General features: G+C 43.0%; 1 protein-coding gene across 1 annotated transcript in view; it reads left to right on the top strand.

Annotated features, from left to right (window-relative positions):
- LOC132348104 (sodium/glucose cotransporter 1-like) overlaps positions 1–21,050 on the top strand; it is a 62,507-nt gene that overhangs the window by 17,465 nt on the left and 23,992 nt on the right. The window contains exons 7-10 of the mRNA XM_059895256.1: positions 8,193–8,293; positions 9,830–9,935; positions 11,013–11,093; positions 16,303–16,523. Coding sequence (XP_059751239.1) covers positions 8,193–8,293; positions 9,830–9,935; positions 11,013–11,093; positions 16,303–16,523 — 509 coding nt within the window. The remainder of the gene's footprint in view (positions 1–8,192; positions 8,294–9,829; positions 9,936–11,012; positions 11,094–16,302; positions 16,524–21,050) is intronic.

Genomic DNA, 21,050 nt, shown 5'->3' on the forward strand with positions numbered 1-21,050 from the left:
CATGGCGGAATAAGAGTGTTCTGTCAAAGAACTCCAGTTTAGACTGCCACCCACAGGCGAGAGGGCCTTTGTGGAAGTACAGGAGTCATGCTGTTGGAAAAAAAAATACCCACAACTGGATGCACTGAAGAGGGTGAGAGGGACAGGTTCACTTTACCCATGTCACCGCTCCCCCGAGGTAGCACAGCTCAGTGCCAAGAGAGACCTTCTTAGCCTGAGGTTTGTCCCATGGGGGAGAGTGACAGCGTGTGAGTGCCCAGCTACTCTAGCTGCGCAGACTGCTGCCAAAAAGACAAACTTCTTTCTCACTCCATCTAGAATATTCAGGTGTGCTGTATGTCCAGGGGGCGGGGAGTGGCTGGGAGAGCAGCACTCAGGGCTCTCAGATGGCATCAAAGGAACACAAATCCTACTAACCCCCTTGCAAACTCTATCAGGAAACCCGCCAGTAAGCCGCTGGGGGCTCTTCACCGGCCGATCTCCCCAGCTGGCCCGCAGACACCCCAATATTCTGCATGCCTCACCCGCATATGCCTCCACCTTGTGGCCAGCTCCCTTAGCTTACCTCCAACTGTGGCAGTGTTGATTCCTGGCATAAAGCTAGTGAGCACACGTAGAAAGCCAGCCTGACCCTGTGGGACTGGGAAAGCACACAGACGAGCATTCAGCACCACCCTCAGTAAGGCAAGCAAACTGGAGGCTGTCAGCACTCAGCCTGGCTTTGTAGGGTCAAGGAAGACATGTGAAGCAGGTGTATCCAAGGAAAGGTCTGAGAAAGCTTCAGAATCCCTCGCAGGACTGATGGAAGGTATTTCTCTCCAAAAACCAGTCAGTAAAAACTGGAGGCGGTGACTGCTTCCTCAAATGCAGAAACAGCAACACAAGACTTCAAGGATCTTGAAAAATCAAGGAAACATGACACCACCAAAGGAACACAATAATTTTCCAGTAACCAACTCCAAAGATTTGCCTGATAAAAAGTTCAAGACAGTTGTTTGAAGGAAGCTCACTGAGCTACAAGAAAACACAGAAGGACAACTCAGCAAAATAAGGAAAACAATATGTGAAGGAAATGAGAGGTTTAACAGAGAGATAGGAATCCTAACCAAACAAATTCTGGAGCTGAAGATTACAATGAGTGAAATGAAAAATGCAACTGAGGACGTCAACAGCAGGCTTGGCAAAGCAGAAGAAAGATTCTGTGAACTCAACGATAGGTCATTTGAAATTACCCAGTCAGAGGAGAACAAAGGAAAAAGAATGAAAAAGAGTGAAGAAAGCCTATGTGAGCTATGGGACACCATTAAAAGAAACAATCTACACATTACTGGCATCCCAGAAGGAGAAGAGAGGGAGAAGCAGGCAGAAAGCTTATTTAAAATGGAGAACTTCCCAAATCTGAGGAGAGATTTAGATATCCAAGATGACAAAACTCATCGGTTCCCCCCCAGGTTTTAAGCCCAAACTGTCTTCACCAAGACACATTATAATAAAACTGTCTGAAATCAAAGACAGAGAGGAAATTTTAAAAGCAGGAAAAGAAAAAAAATTCCTCACGTATAAGGGAACCCCCATAAGGCTATCAGTGGATTTCTCAGCAGAATGCTTGCAGGACAGGAGACAGTGGGATGATGTATTCAAAGTGGTAAAAGAAAAAGACTGCCAACCAAGAATACTTTATCTGGCAGAGTTGGTCTTCAGAAATGAAAGAGAAAAAAAGACTTTCTCAGACAAACCAAAGCTGGGGGAGTTCATCACCACTAGACCTGCCTTATAAGAAATGGTGGAAGGAGTCTTCAAGCTGAAATGAAAGGATGCTAATTAGTAACATGAAAACATAGTAAGTAGATAGTCAAAATCAGACTACTCAAATACAGTAAGATGGTGGTACATTAACCACTTAACTCTAAAGGTTAAAGGACAAAAGTATTTTTAAAAAACCATAGCTACAATTATTTGTTAACAGATACATAATATAAAAAGAGGTAAACTGTGATATCAAAAACATAAAATGTCAGGCGGGAAGTAAAAGGGTAGAGTTTTCATATGCATTTGAAGTTATCACCTTGAAATAGATTGTTATATCTATGGAAGACTCATGGTAACCACAAAGCAAAAAGCTATCCTAGATACACAAAAGAGAAAGGAGAGAATCAAAGCATACTACTATGGAAAATCATTAATTCACAAAGGAAGATAGTAAGAGAGGAAGAAAGTAACAGGGAAACTACAAAACAGCTAGAAAACAACTACCAAGATGGCATTAGTAAGTCATTACCTAGCAATAATTACTTTACATGTAAATGAATTGAATACTCCAATCAAAAGGCATAGAGTGGATGAATGGATTAAAAATTAGCATGGTGGGACTTCCCTGGTGGTCCACTGGTTAACACTTGGCCTTCCAATGCAGGAGGTGAGGGTTCGATCCCTGGTTGGGGAGCTAAGTTCCCACATACCTCGTGGCCAGAAAACCAAAACATGAAACAGAAGCAATATTGTAACAAATTCAATAAAATGGTCCACATCAAAAAAATCTTAAAAAAAAGAATTAGCATGGTGACTATCATTAACAATACGGTATTATACACTTAAAAGTTGCTAAGAGAGTAAATCTTAAATGTTCTCAACACAAAAAAGTGGCAGTTATGTGGGGTGATGGAGATAATAACTTAAACTTACTGTGCTAATCATTTTGCAATATATACATGTATCAGATCACATCACATACCTTAAACTTGTATGATGTTGTATGTCATAGCTCAATAAATCTGGAAAAAAGTAAATAAAGTGTATGTAGAAGAGCAAAAGCATAAGAATAGCAAAGATATTCCTATCAAAGAAAAATAAGAAGGACTTATCTTACCAAATAGCATGACTTACTGTAAAGCTGTAGTAATTAAGACAGTTTGGTATTGGCACAAGGATAAACACATTGACACAAGAGAGAGTGAAAAAGCCCAGAAACACTCATATGTGTGAACACCTGATTTATGACATTGAGGGCATTGCAGATGACTGAGGAAAGGAGGATCAATTGGTTATCATATGAAAAAAATAAAATTAGATCCCTATTCTACACAAAAATAATTTTGGATTGACTAAAGGCTTAAATAGGAAAGGCAAAAATTTGTCTAACTTTTATAAGGAAGCAAAGAATATCTTTATGTCCTTGAGGTATGGAAGGATTTTAAAATAAGATACAAAAAGCCCAAATCTCTGGCTAACCACCAAAGTACACAGGCATACCTGAGACCCCAGGGAGCCCAGCCAAAAAAAGATCTGTCTGGCAAAGACAGGACTGTTCCTGGAGAGATTTGTGAGTTTGCTGTGCCAGTGACTGAGCACATTCCCCAGCCCTCACAGGGCAGGCAGTGGAAGACAGAAGTCTTGCTGGTTGGAGGTATCAGGGACATAATTGAGGGCTGGCAAAGCAACCCGAAACTTAGGAGGGGAGCTCTAAAAACAAAAGAGCCAAAGAGAGGGTTAGTCCCCAAATCTTAGTATAAATTCTGCCCAAACCCTTGACTGACTGCCAGGCTACTCAAGTGCAGGGAAAACCTTCAGAGGACCAGGCTAAGTCAGCAGCATCTGGAAGCTGGAAAACCAAGTGGATACCTCAGCTTCTGCACTGCAGGGTGGGGGTCAGGGTGGCATGGAAGATATGGTAGTCTGAGTCCAGACACATTCATTCCCTACTCAAATAAGAGCACTAATCCTCGGAAGAACAAAACGGATTCTAGGGTGCTACATCATATTATCTATGATGGCCAGTCTTCAACCAAGAATTATTAGATATGCAAAGAAATGGGAAAATAAACATGACCCACACTCAGGAAGAAAAAAAGCAATAAGTAGTAGCTGACTCTGAGCAGGCCCAGATGTAGATTTAACAAAACAAAGACTTCAACTTGCTATTATAAATGTATTCCAAAAAGTAAAGGAAAATGTGATATTAATGAGTGAACAAATAGGGCCTCTCAACAGAGAAACTGAAACTGTAGAAAAGAACCAAGTCGGGACTTCCCTGGTGGCACAGTGGTTAAGAATATGCCTACCAGTGCAGGGGACACGGGTTCGATCCCTGGTCCAGGAAGATCCCACATACCATGGAACAACTAAGCCTGTGTGCCAGAACTACTGAGCCTGCACCACGACTACTGAAGCCTGCGCGCCTAGAGCCCATGCTCCGCAACAAGAGAAGCCACTGCTATGAGAAGCCTGCGCACCACAGTGAAGAGTACCCCCTGCTCATGGCAACTAGAGAAAGCCTGCACACAGCAACGAAGACCCAATGCAGCCAAAAATTTTAAAATTTAAAAAAATAAAAAATAAACAAAAGTAAAAACCAAAAAAAACAAAAAACAAACAAAAAAACCAAGTCAAAATTCTCGAGTTGAAAAGCATAGTAGCTGAAATGAAAACTTCACAAGAGGGGTTCAACAGCACAATTAAGATGGCATAAGAGAGAATCAGTGAACTTGAAGATAAGAATTACTCAGGATAAAGAACAGAGGAGAAAAAACTGAAGAAAAAGGAACAAAACCTCAGAGACCTGCGATACAATATCAAGCAATCGATCAGACATGTAATTGGAGTCCCAGAAAGAGAAGAGAAAGAGGCAGAAAAAGTTTTTGGAAGAAATAATAACCAAAAATATATCCTTTGGTGGAAAATGTTAATTTACAGATTCAAAATGCTTGACAAACACTAAATAGAATAAACACAAAGAAAACTACACGTAGGTTTACATCACAGTCAAACTGCTAAAAGCAAAGATAAAGAGAAGATTTTGAAAGTGGTAAAAGAAAAGCAACACATTACATGCAGGGAAACAATGATACAGTTAATAGATGACTTCTCATCAGATACAGTGGAGACCAGAAAACATCAGAATGACATAGTCAGATGCTGAATGGAAGAAAAAGCTGTCAACTGAGAATTCTATACCCAGCAAAAGTATTCTTTAAAAATGAAGATGGGGCTTCCCTGGTGGCGCAGTGGTTAGGAGTCTGCCTGCCGCCACAGGGGACATGGGTTCGAGCCCTGTTCTGGGAGGATCCCACGTGCCGCGGAGCAGCTCGGCCCGTGAGCCACAATTACTGAGCCTGCGCGTCTGGAGCCTGTGCTCCACAACAAGAGAGGCTGCGATAGTGAGGGGCCCGTGCACCGCGATGAAGAGTGGCCCCCGCTTGCCACAACTGGAGAAAGCCCTCGCGCAGAGGAGAAGACCCAACACAGCCATAAATAAATAAATAAATACTTTAAAAAAAAATGAAGATGAAATATATATAAATAGGGCTTCCCTGGTGGCGCAGTGGTTAAGAATCTGCCTGTCAACGCAGGGGACATGGGTTCGAGTCCTGGTCCAGGAAGATCCCACATGCCGCAGAGCAACTAAGCCCGTGCGCCACGACTACTGAAGCCCATGCGCCTAGAGCCCGTGCTCCACAACGGGAAAGGCCACCGCAATGAGGGGCCTGTGCGCCGCAACTAGAGTGAGCCCGCGCACAGCAACAAAGACGCAACACAGCCAAAAATAAATAAATAAATTTTTTAAAAAAAGAAATATATATAAATATTGAATCATTATGTTGTACACCTGAAACCAATGTAAGGTGATATGTCACTTATACTTCAATTAAAAAAAGAACTTATTGCAAAAAAAAAATTTTTGAAGGTTATTGGGTAGGTAAAAATTTCTTAGGACACAAAAACCACAAACCATAAAGGAAGAAATTGATATATTGGACTTCAAAGTAGAATTTTAAACTTTAAGTCTTTGAAGTATATTTTTAAGAAAGTGAAAAGTCAAGCTAGAGACTGGGAAGGAGTATTTGTAGAACATACTGACAATAAAAGACATATCCTGAATATATATATTTTTTTAAACTCTTAAAGCTTAACAGCAAGAAGACATTTCACCAAAGAAAATATACAGATGGAAAATAATCACATGAAAAGATGTTCACTATCACTGACCGTTAGGAAAATGCTACTTAAAATCAGATCCCATGCACACCCACTAGAATGGCTGAGATTAAAAGGACTGACGCTACCAAGAGCTGGAGAGGTTGTGGAGCCCCTGGGGCCTGTACCTTTCTGGAGGGAACGTTGGAAAACAGGTTGGCAGTTTCTTACCCAGTTACACCTTAGGATCTAGCCGTTCTGTTCCTGGGTGTGGCACTTCACCCCACCCCAGAGAAATGAAGACGCACGTCCACACACAGACTGGTACAGGAAGTTTTAGTCCTAACAGCTGAACCTAGAAATAATCTGAATTGGGACAGACAGCACACGACATGGTACTAGGTGGCACCGAGGAGCCATCGAGTGACAGCACGGGTGAGAAGCAGGATGTGGTACCAGGTGAAAGAAGCAGGACATAGAAGCGCACACGCTCTTTTTTTTGGGGGGGGGGGTTCATTTATTCTTTATTGATTATGGATACTTTCCTTACTAGCCATATGCATTAAAAGAAAATTGTGAACCAGTGAAATAAACCAGACAGAGAAACAAATACTGCATGATATCAATTATATGTGGAATCTTAAAAAAAAAAAAGTTGAACTCATAGAAACACACAACAGAATGGTGGTTGCCAGGGTTGGGTTGTGGAGGAAATAGGAAGGTCTGCTGGTCCCAAAGGGAAGTTCATGAGTGATTTGTGAGCAGGGACTCTGGTGGTTCTATGACCATTCACACTGGTTTCCCCAGAGCTGTGTGACTCCATGGGTTTGAGCTCCAGGGAAGGCGAGTCTGGCAACAGCTGGTTTTCCAAGACTGGGGTGGTGAGGGTCTTGGCCGCACGCCCGTGGGGGCTTAGCAGGGTGTTAGAAATGCCTTATATTTTGAGTGTGGTGGTGATCACACAACTGTATACATTTTCCCAAACTCATCAAACTTTACACTTAAAATGGGATAATTTTACTGTGTGTAAACCATGGCTCATAAAACTGTTAAAAATGTACACTTGTGGAGAGGGCATTAAAATTGTGGAAGGCTTTGTTTGCTGTGCAGTATAAAGCTTGCAATTGTGAAGCCATAATCCCAGGAAAATCACCTCAGATTGTGACGGATTTTGAGATAAAGTCTTTAAAGAAGTAATTAAGTTAAAATGAGGTCGTTAGGGTGGGTCCTAATCCAGCATGACTTTATGAGACGAGGCTATTGGACACAGACATGTACAGAGGGAAGGATGAGCAGACACAGCGGGGAGATGGTCTCAGCCAGCCGAGGAGACAGGCCTGGCATGCATCCTTCCTCACGGCCCCGCGAGAACCAGCCCCGGACACCGCGAGCTGCCAGCCCCCAGACCTACAGGGCAATGCGTTTCTGTTGTGTGAGCCACTCTGTCGTACTTTGTGACGGCAGCCCTGGCAAACTAATATGAGTAGTGAGTGTGAAACAGCTTAGAGCCTGACTGAGAAAGTCAGCCGTGTGTGGCAGCATATGATTAAGAACCAAATGAAGAGGAAATGAATAAAAGCTCCAGGTGTTTAGGAGGGGGCGTGTGGTCCCTGCCAAGCCCCCAGCTAAGGCTTCAGAAAGCAGATGGGATTTGCATGTGTGAGGTGGGGGAACAAGAGCACAGGAGGATATTCGGGAGTGGAGGCGGGATGGTATTCAGTTACCGGTGGTTTATTCACCGCCGTGAGCCAGGCACTGTGCTAGGAGCCAGGCATCTGATGAGCGAAGAGGGCGCTCCCTGCCGCCGGGCACACACAGCATGAGATGGTGGAGGTAGAAATGAGCAGGGCAGTCTGGGGCACCAGCACACACACGAGCGGCATTGGCATGGAGGACCAGGTATGAGAGCTGTGGAGTCAAGTTGTGTCTCCCTTGAGCCCTTGGTCTATATGTAGTATGTGATAAAAACATTTGATTTTGCTCAATGATTATTTCATGAAAGTGATTTGTCATCGTTTGACATATTCAATTAGCTGCATTTACTTCTGCTTTCCAAAGGTTGGACAGGAAGCTAAATTCCAAGCTTCTTGAAGACAGCGGTTTTGCCTCTTCTTTCTTATTTCTCCCATCTTAACAGGGGTCCGTGTAATGCAAAGCGAGAGTTGGTGACCCTGCACCTGGTACTCCTGGGCCGCTCCCACCGTCAGCCACATCTCCGTGACAGCCAGCACCTTGTGAGCGCTCTGCCTGATGGTGGCTTCTCTTGTTGCTCCTACAGGTAGTAACATTGCCCAAATATTTAAGGAAGAGGTTTGGTGGCTACCGGATCCAGCTCCTCCTCCCTATCCTGTACTTATTCCTTTATATCTTCAGTAAGATCTCGGTGAGTTGTGTAAAAGCCAGTCCAAGGAAGAAAAACACAAAAAAATCGATAGGCAGGACTATGCTAGGTTTGTCACAGCAGTTCACTCTGGGGCCCCATAAGTTACTTGTCGGCCTCTGCTGTCTAAGCTAAAGTGGAGAAAAAATAGCTTAATGATACACAAAATGAAAGGCAGAGGCATCTTCTTTGCCTCCCAAGCCTGGGTTACAGGCCCCTCCTGTGTGTTACCAGAGAACCCTGGGCGCAGGTCGTCAGGTGATGCCACTCTCCTGCTGGAAACAATCCAGGCACCCCAGCACCCTTACAAGAGAACTGAACCTCGTGTTATGACCTGTGAAGCCTTCCCACCCTGGCCCTGCCTCTGGCCTTGTCTCCTCCCCTGTACTCGCCATATCGTTTCTCAAATCCAGCAAGCTTATTCCCACTTGAAGCCCTTGACACCTGCTCTGTACTGTGTCTGGAATGTTCTTCCCCCAGATTTTTGAAATGTCACCTCCTGGGAGAGGCCTTCCTTGGATGTGCCCAGTCAGTCTCTACTCCATTACTGTTTCTGTTTCCTTTGTAATACACTCCACCATGTGAGAGAATTTATCTGTTTCCTTGCTTGTTATCTGTCTTCTCCACTCTGGTGTGAGCTTCTTGAGCCCCGGGGCCTTTCCTGGCTTGCTCCCTGCAATCCCCCTCTGCTGAGAACATGGTTAGCACATAAGGCACTTGACACGTGTTTTTTTTGAATGACTGAATGAGTGTCACTTATCACACTGCATGGAAATTGCCTATTTGGTGGCCTATCTCCTTCATTAAACATAAGGTACTTGAAGACAGTGACTGAGTTTTGGTAACCCTTGGATCTCCTGAACCCTGCCGAGTATCAACCACATGGCTGGTGCCCAGTAAACATTCGGTGTGTAAATGTTGGGTGTTGGGAGAACCTCTGCCCATTGTATCCCTGGCTGTGGAGACCAGAATACCAAAGCACGAGGTTAGCCAGTAAATGACGTGCAGGTGCTTCAGAGTCATTGTCAACGAAGCCTGGGGTTAACAAACCCAGCCCACAAGCCAGTCGGACTAGTGATCTCCTTTGTACAGTCCTTGAGCTAAGAATGGTTTTTACAGTTTTAAAGAGTCATAAAAAAACAGAAATGGTCTGTGTGTCACAAAGCCTACAGCATTTACCATCTTCCCTTTACAGAAAAAGCTTGCCAGTCCCTGATAAGCAGGCCCCTCTGCCTTTCCCACTGGCGGAACTGCAGGAACAGCTCGCTCCCTGGGCACACTCCCCACTCTGAGGCTCCAAGGAGGAAGAGACTAAGTTGCATTAACTTAGCCCAAGGCTTAAAGGTCCTGACCTTGGCTGAACTCATGGGGCACCAGCTGTGTTGCCCAACAGAACTTGGGTAGACCTCACCCAGTGTCCACTAGGGATGGAGTGGACGTGCTGAGTGCAGATGGTCTCTGAGGTCAGCGTCTTTATGGGACAGCTGTCGATAGAGCTGGAAATGAAAGTGCAGCCTGCTACGTTTGTACCCATTTCAGGTGGAGATCTGCACTGGCGCCACGTTCATGAGGCTGGTTTTGGGGTTGGATGTTTACCTGGCCACCGTAGTCTTGCTGTCAGTTACTGGCATTTATGCCATCACAGGTGAGGTTACTCTAACCCCCAGGTATTTGTGTTGACACAAAAGCTCTACTTAGTGAAGTCCTAAAGACATTGAGACAGGGATCTCCAGCTTTTGCATTTTCCCTGAGTCTGTAAGTCACATTGCTGAGGCCTGAAAGGGCTAAATACTGAAAATAATTGAGGCAGGGGTGCGCAAGTGGTGCCCTGCTCCTGGAAATCGTATCAGACTGGCAGGGGCTTTCCAAGAGGATCAACAGGGCCGGCAGTGTTTGGGGTGGGGCAGGCCTGACACTGCAGTCTGCTGGGTGAAGGGGTGAAGGAGTGGGAGCACAGAAAGGGACTGAGAGGAGGAGCTGCTTCAGGGCATGCCGGTTACCTGGTAACCTGGTCAGGCCATCAGATGGGATCGCTTAGGCAGACAATTCGAATTTGGAATGTTGATCCCATCTTGGGCTAATGCTACATGATACATGGCATCATAACCTTGGGTAGTGGCAGCTCGCCATCAGCCACGCATCCACGAGGTGAACAGCCGTTCTCTACCCAGACAGCCATTCTGTTTTTCAGTACAGTATTCAATAAATTGCATGAGATGGTCAACACTGTATTATAAAATAGGCTTTGTGTTAATGAATTTGCCCAACTGTAGGCTAATGTAAGTGTTCTGAGCACATTTAAGGCAGACCAGGCTAAGCTATGATGTTCAGTAGGTGAGATGTAGTAAATGCATTTTCGACTTAATAATGTTTTCGACTTACAATGGGCTTATCAGGATGTAACCCCATCATAAGTCAAGGAAGACCTGTATACTTTTTTGCTTAGGAAAACTACCAGATTTTCATTTATCCAAAATGGGAAGTAAAAGGAAATTGGGATATAAAAGAGCAAGATAAGAATCCAACAACAGATCATGAAGGCTGTTCAAGAGAGAAAACAGGGTGTATCTAGTCTAAGCATAAGCAGTTGTAAGGCCCACTGAGTTCAGGACGGAGGTGTGGGTATGGAGACGAGCAGACCCGAGTGTGTGGACCAGGCATGCAGAGTAACTTCCCACAGAATCAGGCGTGGCTCTCCTTTCCCTTTCTCTTGCCTATTCAGGTGGTTTTGCGGCTGCAGTTTATACTGATATCTTACATGCTGGCGTTGTGGTTCTGGGCTCAGTCTTGTTAATGGGCTATGGTAAGTAAATCTGGAGAGCAATGGGCACTGTGGGTGGACTCTTTGAATCTGACAGCTGCCTAGGGCCATTTCAGCACCTTCCTCTCACAGATGAGGAGACCGAGGCCCTCAGAACCCACGAGCATTGTCTAAGGTCATGCCTGCGTCAGGAGAAAGAGGAGTTGAGGAGTAGGAGGGGTGACGACAAACTCAAGCACTTTGAACAGCAGTCAAGAGTGGTCCACCACACTCATCCCCGCTCTGTGCCTCTGTCCATGCTCTTCCTCTCCAGTCAGAAGCCCCTCTCTCTTTTGTCCACTCAGTGAAATCCATCTCTCAGGGTCAACGGAAGATCCGCCCCTGAGTGTGTGATTCCATGATTGTTCTACCTCTACGTCTTTGTTCTCTGGACTTGCATCACTACCACACAACGTGACTTTTTTTTTTTGATGGTACATACCTTGATTGTTCATTGTGTCACATAAATAAGTCATACCCCCCAGGTCCAAAACTTCTTAAGAACCAGAGCCATTGTATCCTTCACACAATGAGTCTGATGCACATGGTAGGTGCTTAGTGAGTAAGACGAATGAAAATAATAGCTGATATGAATTGAGAATCAGGTACCATGCAGGCATTTATCTGTATTGCCTCATTAAATGATCACAGTCATCATGAGGCATAACTACTTTTATTATCCTCATTTTACTGATGAGGAAGCTGAGTTACTCAGTTAACTAACTTGTTCATGAAACACACCAAGAGTAGAACTCAGAGCTGGGTCCCTCTAACACCAAAGCCCCCGATATTTGAATAGCATATTACCGTACCTGTAGTGACAATTACACTCACCTTCAAGTGGAGGTTTCCTCCCACTAGCTAGGAGTAGCCTTAGTGAGGTTGGCGGTACCCACTGTTCCATGGGTCAGAGAGTGGTCTTGCAGAAACCTAGAAGGAAAAGCTCTTGGCTGAGGTATTGAAAAATTATTGAAATGATATGCTAGTTCAGTTGAAGGGTTATGGTTCCATAGAGCATGTTGTTGAGCCTCATGGAAGGAGAACAGATAGACTCACACAGAATCACAAACCTCAGTCTTACCATTCAGTAAGCATTAGTGCTCCATGAAGTATACTCAACGCTGTGTTGCTGGGACACAAAATACATGTCAGGCATGCTCCAAGGAATTTTGTAATGAGCTGGGAAACAATCACTGATTTGAGTGACACAACTATAAACTATAAAACATTCTAAGCCATTGTGTTTGCTCAATGTTAATGGTAAATATCAACTTTATTAAAACTTGCCAAGACCATCCCAATACTTGAGAATGATATCCAATTAAACTTTAGGGGTAAGTGGAATATTCCATTTAATATTAGCAATTATATCTCTAAATAATTATATATCATTTACTGTTATAGACTGAATGTTTGTATCACCCCAAAATTAATAAGTTGAAATCCTAACCTCCAATGTTATGGTATTGGGAGTTGGGGCCTTTGGGAGGTGGTTAGGTCATGAGGGAAGAACCTTCATGAATGGCATTAGTGCCCTTATAAAAGAGACCCCAGAGAGCTCCCTCGACCCTTCTGCCTCATGAGGACACAGTGAGAAGATGGCCAACACCCTGTCAGCCAGCACCTTGATCTTGAACTTCCCAGCCTCCAGAACTGTGGGAAGTAAGCCATTCACTGTATGGTATTTTGTTATAGCAGCCCGAACAGACTAAGACATTTTCTGAGAAATTTAATGGGATTTTTTTTTACCAGAGTATTCATGCTAGTTCTTTGGTAAGTAAACTATTTGGGAGAGGCATTGTTTTCCTTTAAAAATATACAAGAACTTGTGCATCCAAGTGAATGTTGCCTTCAGACAAGTCACCGTGGGAACCTGTGCACATACAATTTTATTTTTTTATTTCTAATTTTTAGTTAAGGTAAACAAAACAAAAGGGTACACAGTGAAATATTTACCACCCTCAGTTTCTCAGTTTGACTCTTTCTCAGTTTGACTCCCCAGTTTCTCAGTTTGACTCCCCAGAGCCAACCAGTATCATAAGTTTTGTGTACATCCTTCCAGAGATGGTCTTCATATGTACAAGCAAACCTTGGAGATATTGTGGGTTTGGTTCCAGACTACAGCAATGAAGCAAATACCACAATAAAGCAAGTCACATGAATTTTTTGGTTTTCCAATGCATATAAACTTATGTTTACACTATACTGTAGTCTGTTAAGTGTACAATAGCATTATGTCTAAAAATAAGGCACATACCTTAATTTTAAAATAATGCTGTTGGAAAAATGGCACTTATAGACTTGCTCGTTTCAGGGTTGCCACAGACCTTCAATTTGTAAAACAAAACAAAACACCACATGGTATCTGCAAAGTGCAATAAAGCAAAACACAATAAAATGAGGTATGCCTGTACAAATATTTTTTCTTATCTGTGAGATATATATCTTAATAGAATCAGAACATTTTAAAAACCCGTTTTTCCACCACTGGAACTATATCTTAGGCAAATTTCTATATCAGAAAATAGAGATTTACTGCATCTTTTCTGCTTTTGTATTTGTAATAAACTTTTTATTGAAAAGTGCACAAATCAAAGTGGATAGCTAGATGAGGTATCACAAAGTGAACACACTCTGGTAGCCAGCACCCAGGTCAAGAAGTTGTCTTTTTGTTTCCTTCTTTTCCAAACTTTATACTTTCATTTCTTTTTCTTGCCTTATTACACTGGCCAGGACCTTTAGTACAGTACTGAAGACAAGAAGAGGCATCAATCCTCCTTGTCTCATTCCCAGTTTAAAGGGAAAGCTTTGAATATTTCACCATTAAATAAAATGTTTGCTGTCAATTTTTTGTAGATATTTTTTGTCATACTAACAAAGTTCCCTTCGATTCCTAGTTTGCTAAGATTGTTTATCATGAGCAGGTTTTGAATTGTATCAAATGTTTTTCCACATCTACTGAGGTGATTATATTATTTTTCTCCTTTTTCTTTTAACACAGTAATTACATTGACTTGGTTTTGAGTGTTAACCTTGCATTCCTGGATTTGTCAAGAGATACCTCAATTTCCTCTCCAAAGTGGCAATTTTAACTTATATTCTCAGAAATGTATGAGAATATGTGTTTCTTAACCTCCCAGCCAACACTTGATGTTTTTGTGTTTTTTTTTAATTTTTAAAAAAATTTTATTTATTTATTTTTAGCTGCATTGGGTCTTCATTGCTGTGTGCAGGCTTTCTCTCTAGTTGGCGGTGAGCGGGGGCTACTCTTCATTGTCGCGCGTGGGCTTCTCATTGCAGTGGCTTCTCTTGTTGCAGAGCACAGGCTCTAGGTGTGTAGGTTTCAGTAGTTGTGGCACGCGGGCTCAGTAGTCGTGGCTCGCAGGCTCTAGAGAACAGGCTCAGTAGTTGTGGCGCACGGGCTTAGTTGCTCCGTGGCATGTGGGATCTTCCCGGACCAGGGCTTGAACCCGTGTCCCCTGCATTGGCAGGTGGATTCTTAACCACTGTGCCATTTGGGAAGCCCAACACTTGTTGTTTTAAGACTTTAAAAAAATATGCCCAGTAGGTGAAAGGGGGGAAAAAAGTATCTCATTTTTGTTTTAATTCGAAGTTTCCAGACACTGGTGAGGTTGAGCATCTTTTCATATACTTAGTGGACATTTGTATTTCCTCCTTTGTGGATTACATGTTCATATTCTCTACCACATTTCTTTCCAATAGTTTCCCTTGGCTATTGCTGTGTGAGTCCTTCATACATGATGCAAATCTCTTCTTTTATTCTAACAAATTTTTAACTTGATTTCAGTCATATAAATTTAAAATTTTGAAGTCAAATTTGTCAACCTTCCTTTTCCTTTCTGTGTCTTGTTGAAGAATGTAATACTCCCTAACCCAAGTTCATAAAGATACTCTCCTGTTTTCTTCTAATAACTTTGTGGTTTTTTAGTTCACCTTTTTAAAATCCACACGGAATTCATTTTTAGAAGTGCCATGAGGTGTCTTTCATTTCAAATAGTCACTTGGTATCTTTTCATTGACTAGTCTTGACTCCATATGATTCTGAACCCATTTCAAAAACCAAGTCTGTATCAAAGGGACACGGTTTAATATGCCAAAATAAAAGATTTTTTAGTTAAGTAGGTGGAATTATGTGTTTTAGTGCCTTTTAAAAATATTTTTCGGGCTTCCCTGGTGGCGCAGTGGTTAAGAATCCGCCTGCCAATGCAGGGGACATGGGTTCGAGCCCTGGGCCGGGAAGATCCCACATGCTGCGGATCAGCTAAGCACGTGCGCCAGAACTACTTAGCCTGCGCTCTAGAGCCCGTGAGCCACAACTACTGAAGCCCGCGCACCTAGAGCCCGTGCTCTGCAATAAGAGAAGCCACCACAATGAGAAGCCCGCGAGCAGCAACAAAGACCCAACTCAGCCAAAAATAAATAAATAAAATTTTCTTTAATGTTGAGATTTTACACCACTTATGATATTGAGGGAGAAATGCTATAGGCTCTGAAGAAAATTCCAGATATGAAGTTTCATAAATGTTTTGCTGGAATTGCAGGAAAATGAATATTAATTTCTGATTTAGTCGAGATTCTTCGAATAACTTGAAATAGAACTTTAGTTCCAAACTAGTATAAGCAAATAAGTACTTCCTTGGCTCACCTAAGTGAAAATTCCAGGGCCATCTTACTTTTGAGCATGGCTTGATCCAGCCTTCTGCATGAGCCAGGTAGACAAAAGAGCTTTAAACTGCCATCCTAGCTTAGAACCCCAAAGCAAGGAAGCAGGCTTTTTTGGTGCCTTAAGCAGAAGACTCCTGGGACAAGCTCTGATTAGCCGGGCTTGGGTCCCAAGTCCATTCCTGATACATCAGCTGCCCAGGTGACGGGAAACATTGGCCAGGCCTGGGTCACATGCCAGATCAGAATGAGTGGTAGGTAGTTTGACGAGGCCCACCTAAGTCATATAGGGCAGGATGCAGCTAGAAGAGGGGTTCTGTCCCCAGAAGCAGGAGGTTGGGGTGCCAGGCATACGACCACCAGTGTCCACTGTACTCTTCTTTTTCTTTGGAGGAGATGGTGTCTTTTCTTAGGTACATACAGTCTTGGCTATTTGCCAGTCCATTGTGTCTCACTTTGCAATCTTGGTTCTTCAGATGTGTGTTATTGTGCAGTTTAAGGTACTGACCAACTGTATGGTGTTTTCAAGCCTTTAAGGAGGTAGGAGGATACCAGGAGCTACAGCATAAGTACATGGATGCTAAGCCCACCCTCATCCGTGAAGGAAACTGGACCGCCCAGCCGGAATGCTTCATTCCTCGTCTGGATTCTTTCCATATCTTCCGAGATCCCACCACTGGAGACATCCCCTGGCCTGGAGTCATCTTTGGCATCTCCACCCTCTCCTTGTACTACTGGTGCACCGACCAGGTAATCAGATGCGCTGCGCTGACGGGCCTGCGCTGGGGGCTGAGGGTTGGGGTCTCTGCAGTCTCTGCAGCCACAGGCAGGCTTCCCTCCCAGCCTTGTGTAGTGCCCAAGTGTAGTGCAGGACCACTGTTCTGTCTGAAAGGGGTCTCTCGGGACTTCCCTGGTGGTCCAGTGGTTAAGACTTCACCTTCCAATGCAGGGGGTGCGGGTTCGATTCCTGGTCAGGGCGCTAAGATCCCACATGCCTCAAGGCCAAAAAACCAAAACATAGAACTGAAGCAATACTGTAACAAGTTCAATAAAGACTTTAAAAATGGTGCACATCAAAAAAATCTTTAAAAAAATAAAAGGGGTTCCCCCTCCAGTCCTGTCTATAACAGAGCACTTGTTTTCATTTTTTCCTCCCTCTCATTATCTACAAAGCACAATGTTCGCACATGAAAAATATGTCAGTTCTCCCAAATTGAGTCTAGAAATTAAATACCACTAATCAGTATTTCAGTTGGATTTTTTAAGGACTCAAGCTTATTTTAAAAATTATATGGCTCTCTATCAAGGGTTGTTAATGAAATAAACTGTGAAATATTCATACAGTGGAAAGCCAATATAGAAATAAAAAGGAAGTATAGCTACACACCATAGCATGGATGAATCTTTAAAGCATGATACCAATAAAAGAAGCTAAACACAGAAGACTAGGTGCTGTGTGATTACATTTATATAAAGCTTAACACAAGCAATGCTAAGTTATGTTGTTTAGGTATACACAATTACATAGCAAAAAATTGTAAAGAAAAAGCAAGGAGGAAATAAAATAGTCATTAAAGCGATCATTTCTGAAGCAAGAGAGAGGTTTGAGGTTAAAAAGAGGCACATGTAACAGTGTTGTTCACAATCATTAAAAAGTGGAAACAACCCAAATATCCACCAACGAATGAATGAATAAACAAAATGTGTATCCATGTGTTGGAATATTATTCAGCCATAAAAAGGAATGAAGTACAGATACATGCTACACCTTGGATGAATCTTGAAAACATTATGCTAAGTGAAAGAAGCCAGACACAAAAGGTCACCTACTGTATGATTCCTTTTATATGAAATATCCAGAACAGGCAAATCCATGGAGACAGAAATCCGATTAGTGCTTCCCGGGGGAGGAGGGATGGAGAGTGGCTGCTTCATGGGCCTGGATGTTCTTCTGGGTGATGAAGAAGCTGTGTTGCTGGAGAGAGGTGGATGTGATGCAACACTGGGGATGCACTAAATGCTACAGAATTATTCACTTTAAAATGGTTAATTACATGTTATGTGAATTTCACCTCAATTGTTTAAAAGAGCCATGGAGAGAGGCTTCTGGGGTACCTCAATGTTGCACCTCTTTTTTTTTTTTTTTTTTTTTATTTTGTTCCACCACCATCAGTGAGTTTTTTCATACATTTCTAAATCAGTTAGATTCTTTGTTACATTCTGTATGCCAGCCTTTGAGTGTTGCACATCTTGACTTGGTGTTTCCATGGTGCGCTCTGTAATGTGCTACACCATGTTTGTGTGTTATAGCACAATAAAAAGGGTTTAAACCTTTTGTGGAAGGAGAAGTTGCCACAAATAGCTAACCCAAGTTTGAAAATGAAGAACAAAGGGGGAGAACTTGCCCGACCAGATATTTAAACTTTGACAAAGTCGCAGTAATACAAGCAGTTTGAAATTCCCAGGAATAGACGTATAGACTAACAGAACAGAATAAAGAGCTCAGAGACAGACTCATATACTTATAGGAATTTAATATGTGTTCAAGGAGGCTCCACAAAGCAACAGCGGAGATACATACTCTTCGATGTTGTTAAAAAAAAAAAAAACCAAACCCAGCTTACTATTTGGAATAACAAAGCTTCATCTCCGCCTAACACTTACACAGAAGTGGACTTCAGGTGAACTAAAGACTTAAATGTGGAAAGTAAACCTGTACTACAATAAGGGGAGGTAACGCTAGTGAATACTTCTGAGTTGGGGGGAGTGTAAATCATATTGGTTTGATCACATTACAAATAAGGCCTTTTTAACAAAGACACTCTAGACAAAGTTGATGGATGACGGGCTAGAGAAGAATATCAGAATGTTTATGATGAACAGGAGACTAATAGCAAATCCACAAGAAAAAGGAGCTCCAATAGCCATGCGGGCAAAAGATAACGAGAGGCAATTTGTAGAAAAGGAAATGCAAACAAACGTAAATGCTAACAAGCATATAACCCAGTGTTATCAGGGAAGTGCAATTTAAAACCACAATGAGACTGGCAAAAATTAGAAAGCTGGATGATGTCAAGTGTTGAGGAGGACACGGATGTTTAGGAATCCTCTTGCATTTCTGGTGAGAGTGCAAACAGGACATGTGTTCTGGAGGGTGATCTGGCAATGCTGAATAAAGTCAAATATATTGTACTCTGTGACCAATTGGTGACGTTCCTCCGAAACTACCCAAAAATCCTCATCCAAGTTCATAAGGGACCATGTGTGAGGCCTTGATCACAGTGTTGATTGTGCCAGGTACTGAGGTGGGTGGATGAGATGGGGGTGGGGTGGGAGTGGGGGATACCACTGAGGGCTTCTGTGCAGCCGTGAGAAGCCGTGGAGTCACCGTACAAGGAGTGGCACTGATGGAGCTTTAACATGTGCTGAGCGGAAGACCGGGAAACAAGATGAGGCCCAGAGCCCAGCACACGGACGTGATCTGTAATGCAGCCACGGTGTTGTTATTTGTATTCTTCCCCTCTGCTTATTATGTGTCTAATTATGCTGCTTTATGTCAATGACAAGAAAAGTCTTTCTGTAAAAATTAGAAAACAGGGTGGAATCAAACCACCACAACCAAGAAGCCCTTCCATCAGAAATGATCAGTTAGATTTCAAACTCAAACTTCTGGAAATGAAAAATATTCTTATTGAAATGTAAAACTGAGTAACTGTTAGAATAACAGATTAAACATAGCTGAAGGAAAAAAGTAGTAACCTAGAAGAGAGAACTGAAGAAATTGCCCAGAAAGCACAAAAATGGAAAGTGTGAAAGAGAGACAAAGTGACATGGAAGACAGGATTAAAATACATCCTATTGGGCTTCCCTGGTGGCGCAGTGGTTGAGAATCTGCCTGCTAATGCAGGGGACACGGGTTCGAGCCCTGGTCTGGGAGGATCCCACGTGCCGCGGAGCAACTAGGCCCGTGAGCCACAATTACTGAGCCTGCGCGTCTGGAGCCTGTGCTCCGCAACAAGAGAGGCCACGATAGTGAGAGGCCAGCGCACCGCGATGAAGAGTGGCCCCCGCTTGCCACAGCTAGAGAAAGCCCTCGCACAGAAACGAAGACCCAACACAGCCAAATAAATAAATAAATAATAATTAAAGGTGCTAATAATTAAAAAAATATATATATATAAAAAAAAAAAAAAAAAATACATCCTATTGGAGTTCCAGGAGAAAAGGGGAGAAGCAATATTTGAAGAGAAGGTGGCTGAGAATTTTTACAGCTGTTGAAAGAACAGGACTCATCAGATTCAGGAATCACAGTGAATCCCAAGCAAATCTACACAAAGTCACCTCGTGGTGAAGTTTCAGAGCATGAAAGACGAGGAGGAGACTGAAAGCCACCTGAGAGAAAAGATCCCTTGTAAAAGAAGACAGGTACACCCCCAACAGACTGCTCAACAGCAGCAGTGTAACCCGAGGGAGAGGAGTAAACTTTTCAAAGTACTGAGGAAAATGTCCACTTTCAATTACGTGCCCAGCTAAGTATTACTCAGTAGCAAGGGCAAAATAAAGGCATGACCTTCCCTAGAGACTGAATGACGTGCATAAAGAAAAAGGAGGTCCTGGTGAGCAGGAGGGACAGTTAGAGAAGCCGGCCGGCACGTGCACAGATCTGAAGCATTGGCTGAAAATCACCATAATTCTGCACACAGGAAGTAACACAGGACAGAGCTAAAATATCGGACCATAATTAGAGTTAAATCTGTCTGTGGACCTTAAATTGTTCAGAAGGGCACAGATACTGATTTACTTTAGACCTGAAGTTGTATCCACGTTAAAATTTTAAGGGTAATTATTAAAAGCATAGAAGTAGAATCTCTAACTTCCTAACTAGTAAAGAGAATGATTTAAGCAAAAATTTTAATTAAAAAAGAGACAAACTGAACAAAGGAAAATTGTTTTCCTTTGGCCCACTACCATTTTTAAACAAGAATTCGTCCCTTGCCCCGCTTTGTAATATATGACAACCTACGAAAGTGCTTAGGGCTTTCTGCGTGGAATGATTTCATACCCCTATGACTGTCCTGTCCTCAGAATAAGAGTTGGCTTCTGCTCTGGCCCTGTTCCTTCGTCCGCTCCCTTAGAGACCATGTCTTCCGTGTGGAGGGCTAAGCAAAGACCAGGAAGTGCAGCTGCCTGCCTGCTCAGCAGAGGCCCCCAGGCACCTAGAGGCTGTCAGCAGGATGCCCACAGGCCCACTGAGAAGCAGTGCCTGCTTACACGAGG

Source organism: Balaenoptera ricei, chromosome 14 (genome assembly GCF_028023285.1).
Source record: "Balaenoptera ricei isolate mBalRic1 chromosome 14, mBalRic1.hap2, whole genome shotgun sequence".
Classification (NCBI taxonomy): domain Eukaryota; kingdom Metazoa; phylum Chordata; class Mammalia; order Artiodactyla; family Balaenopteridae; genus Balaenoptera; species Balaenoptera ricei.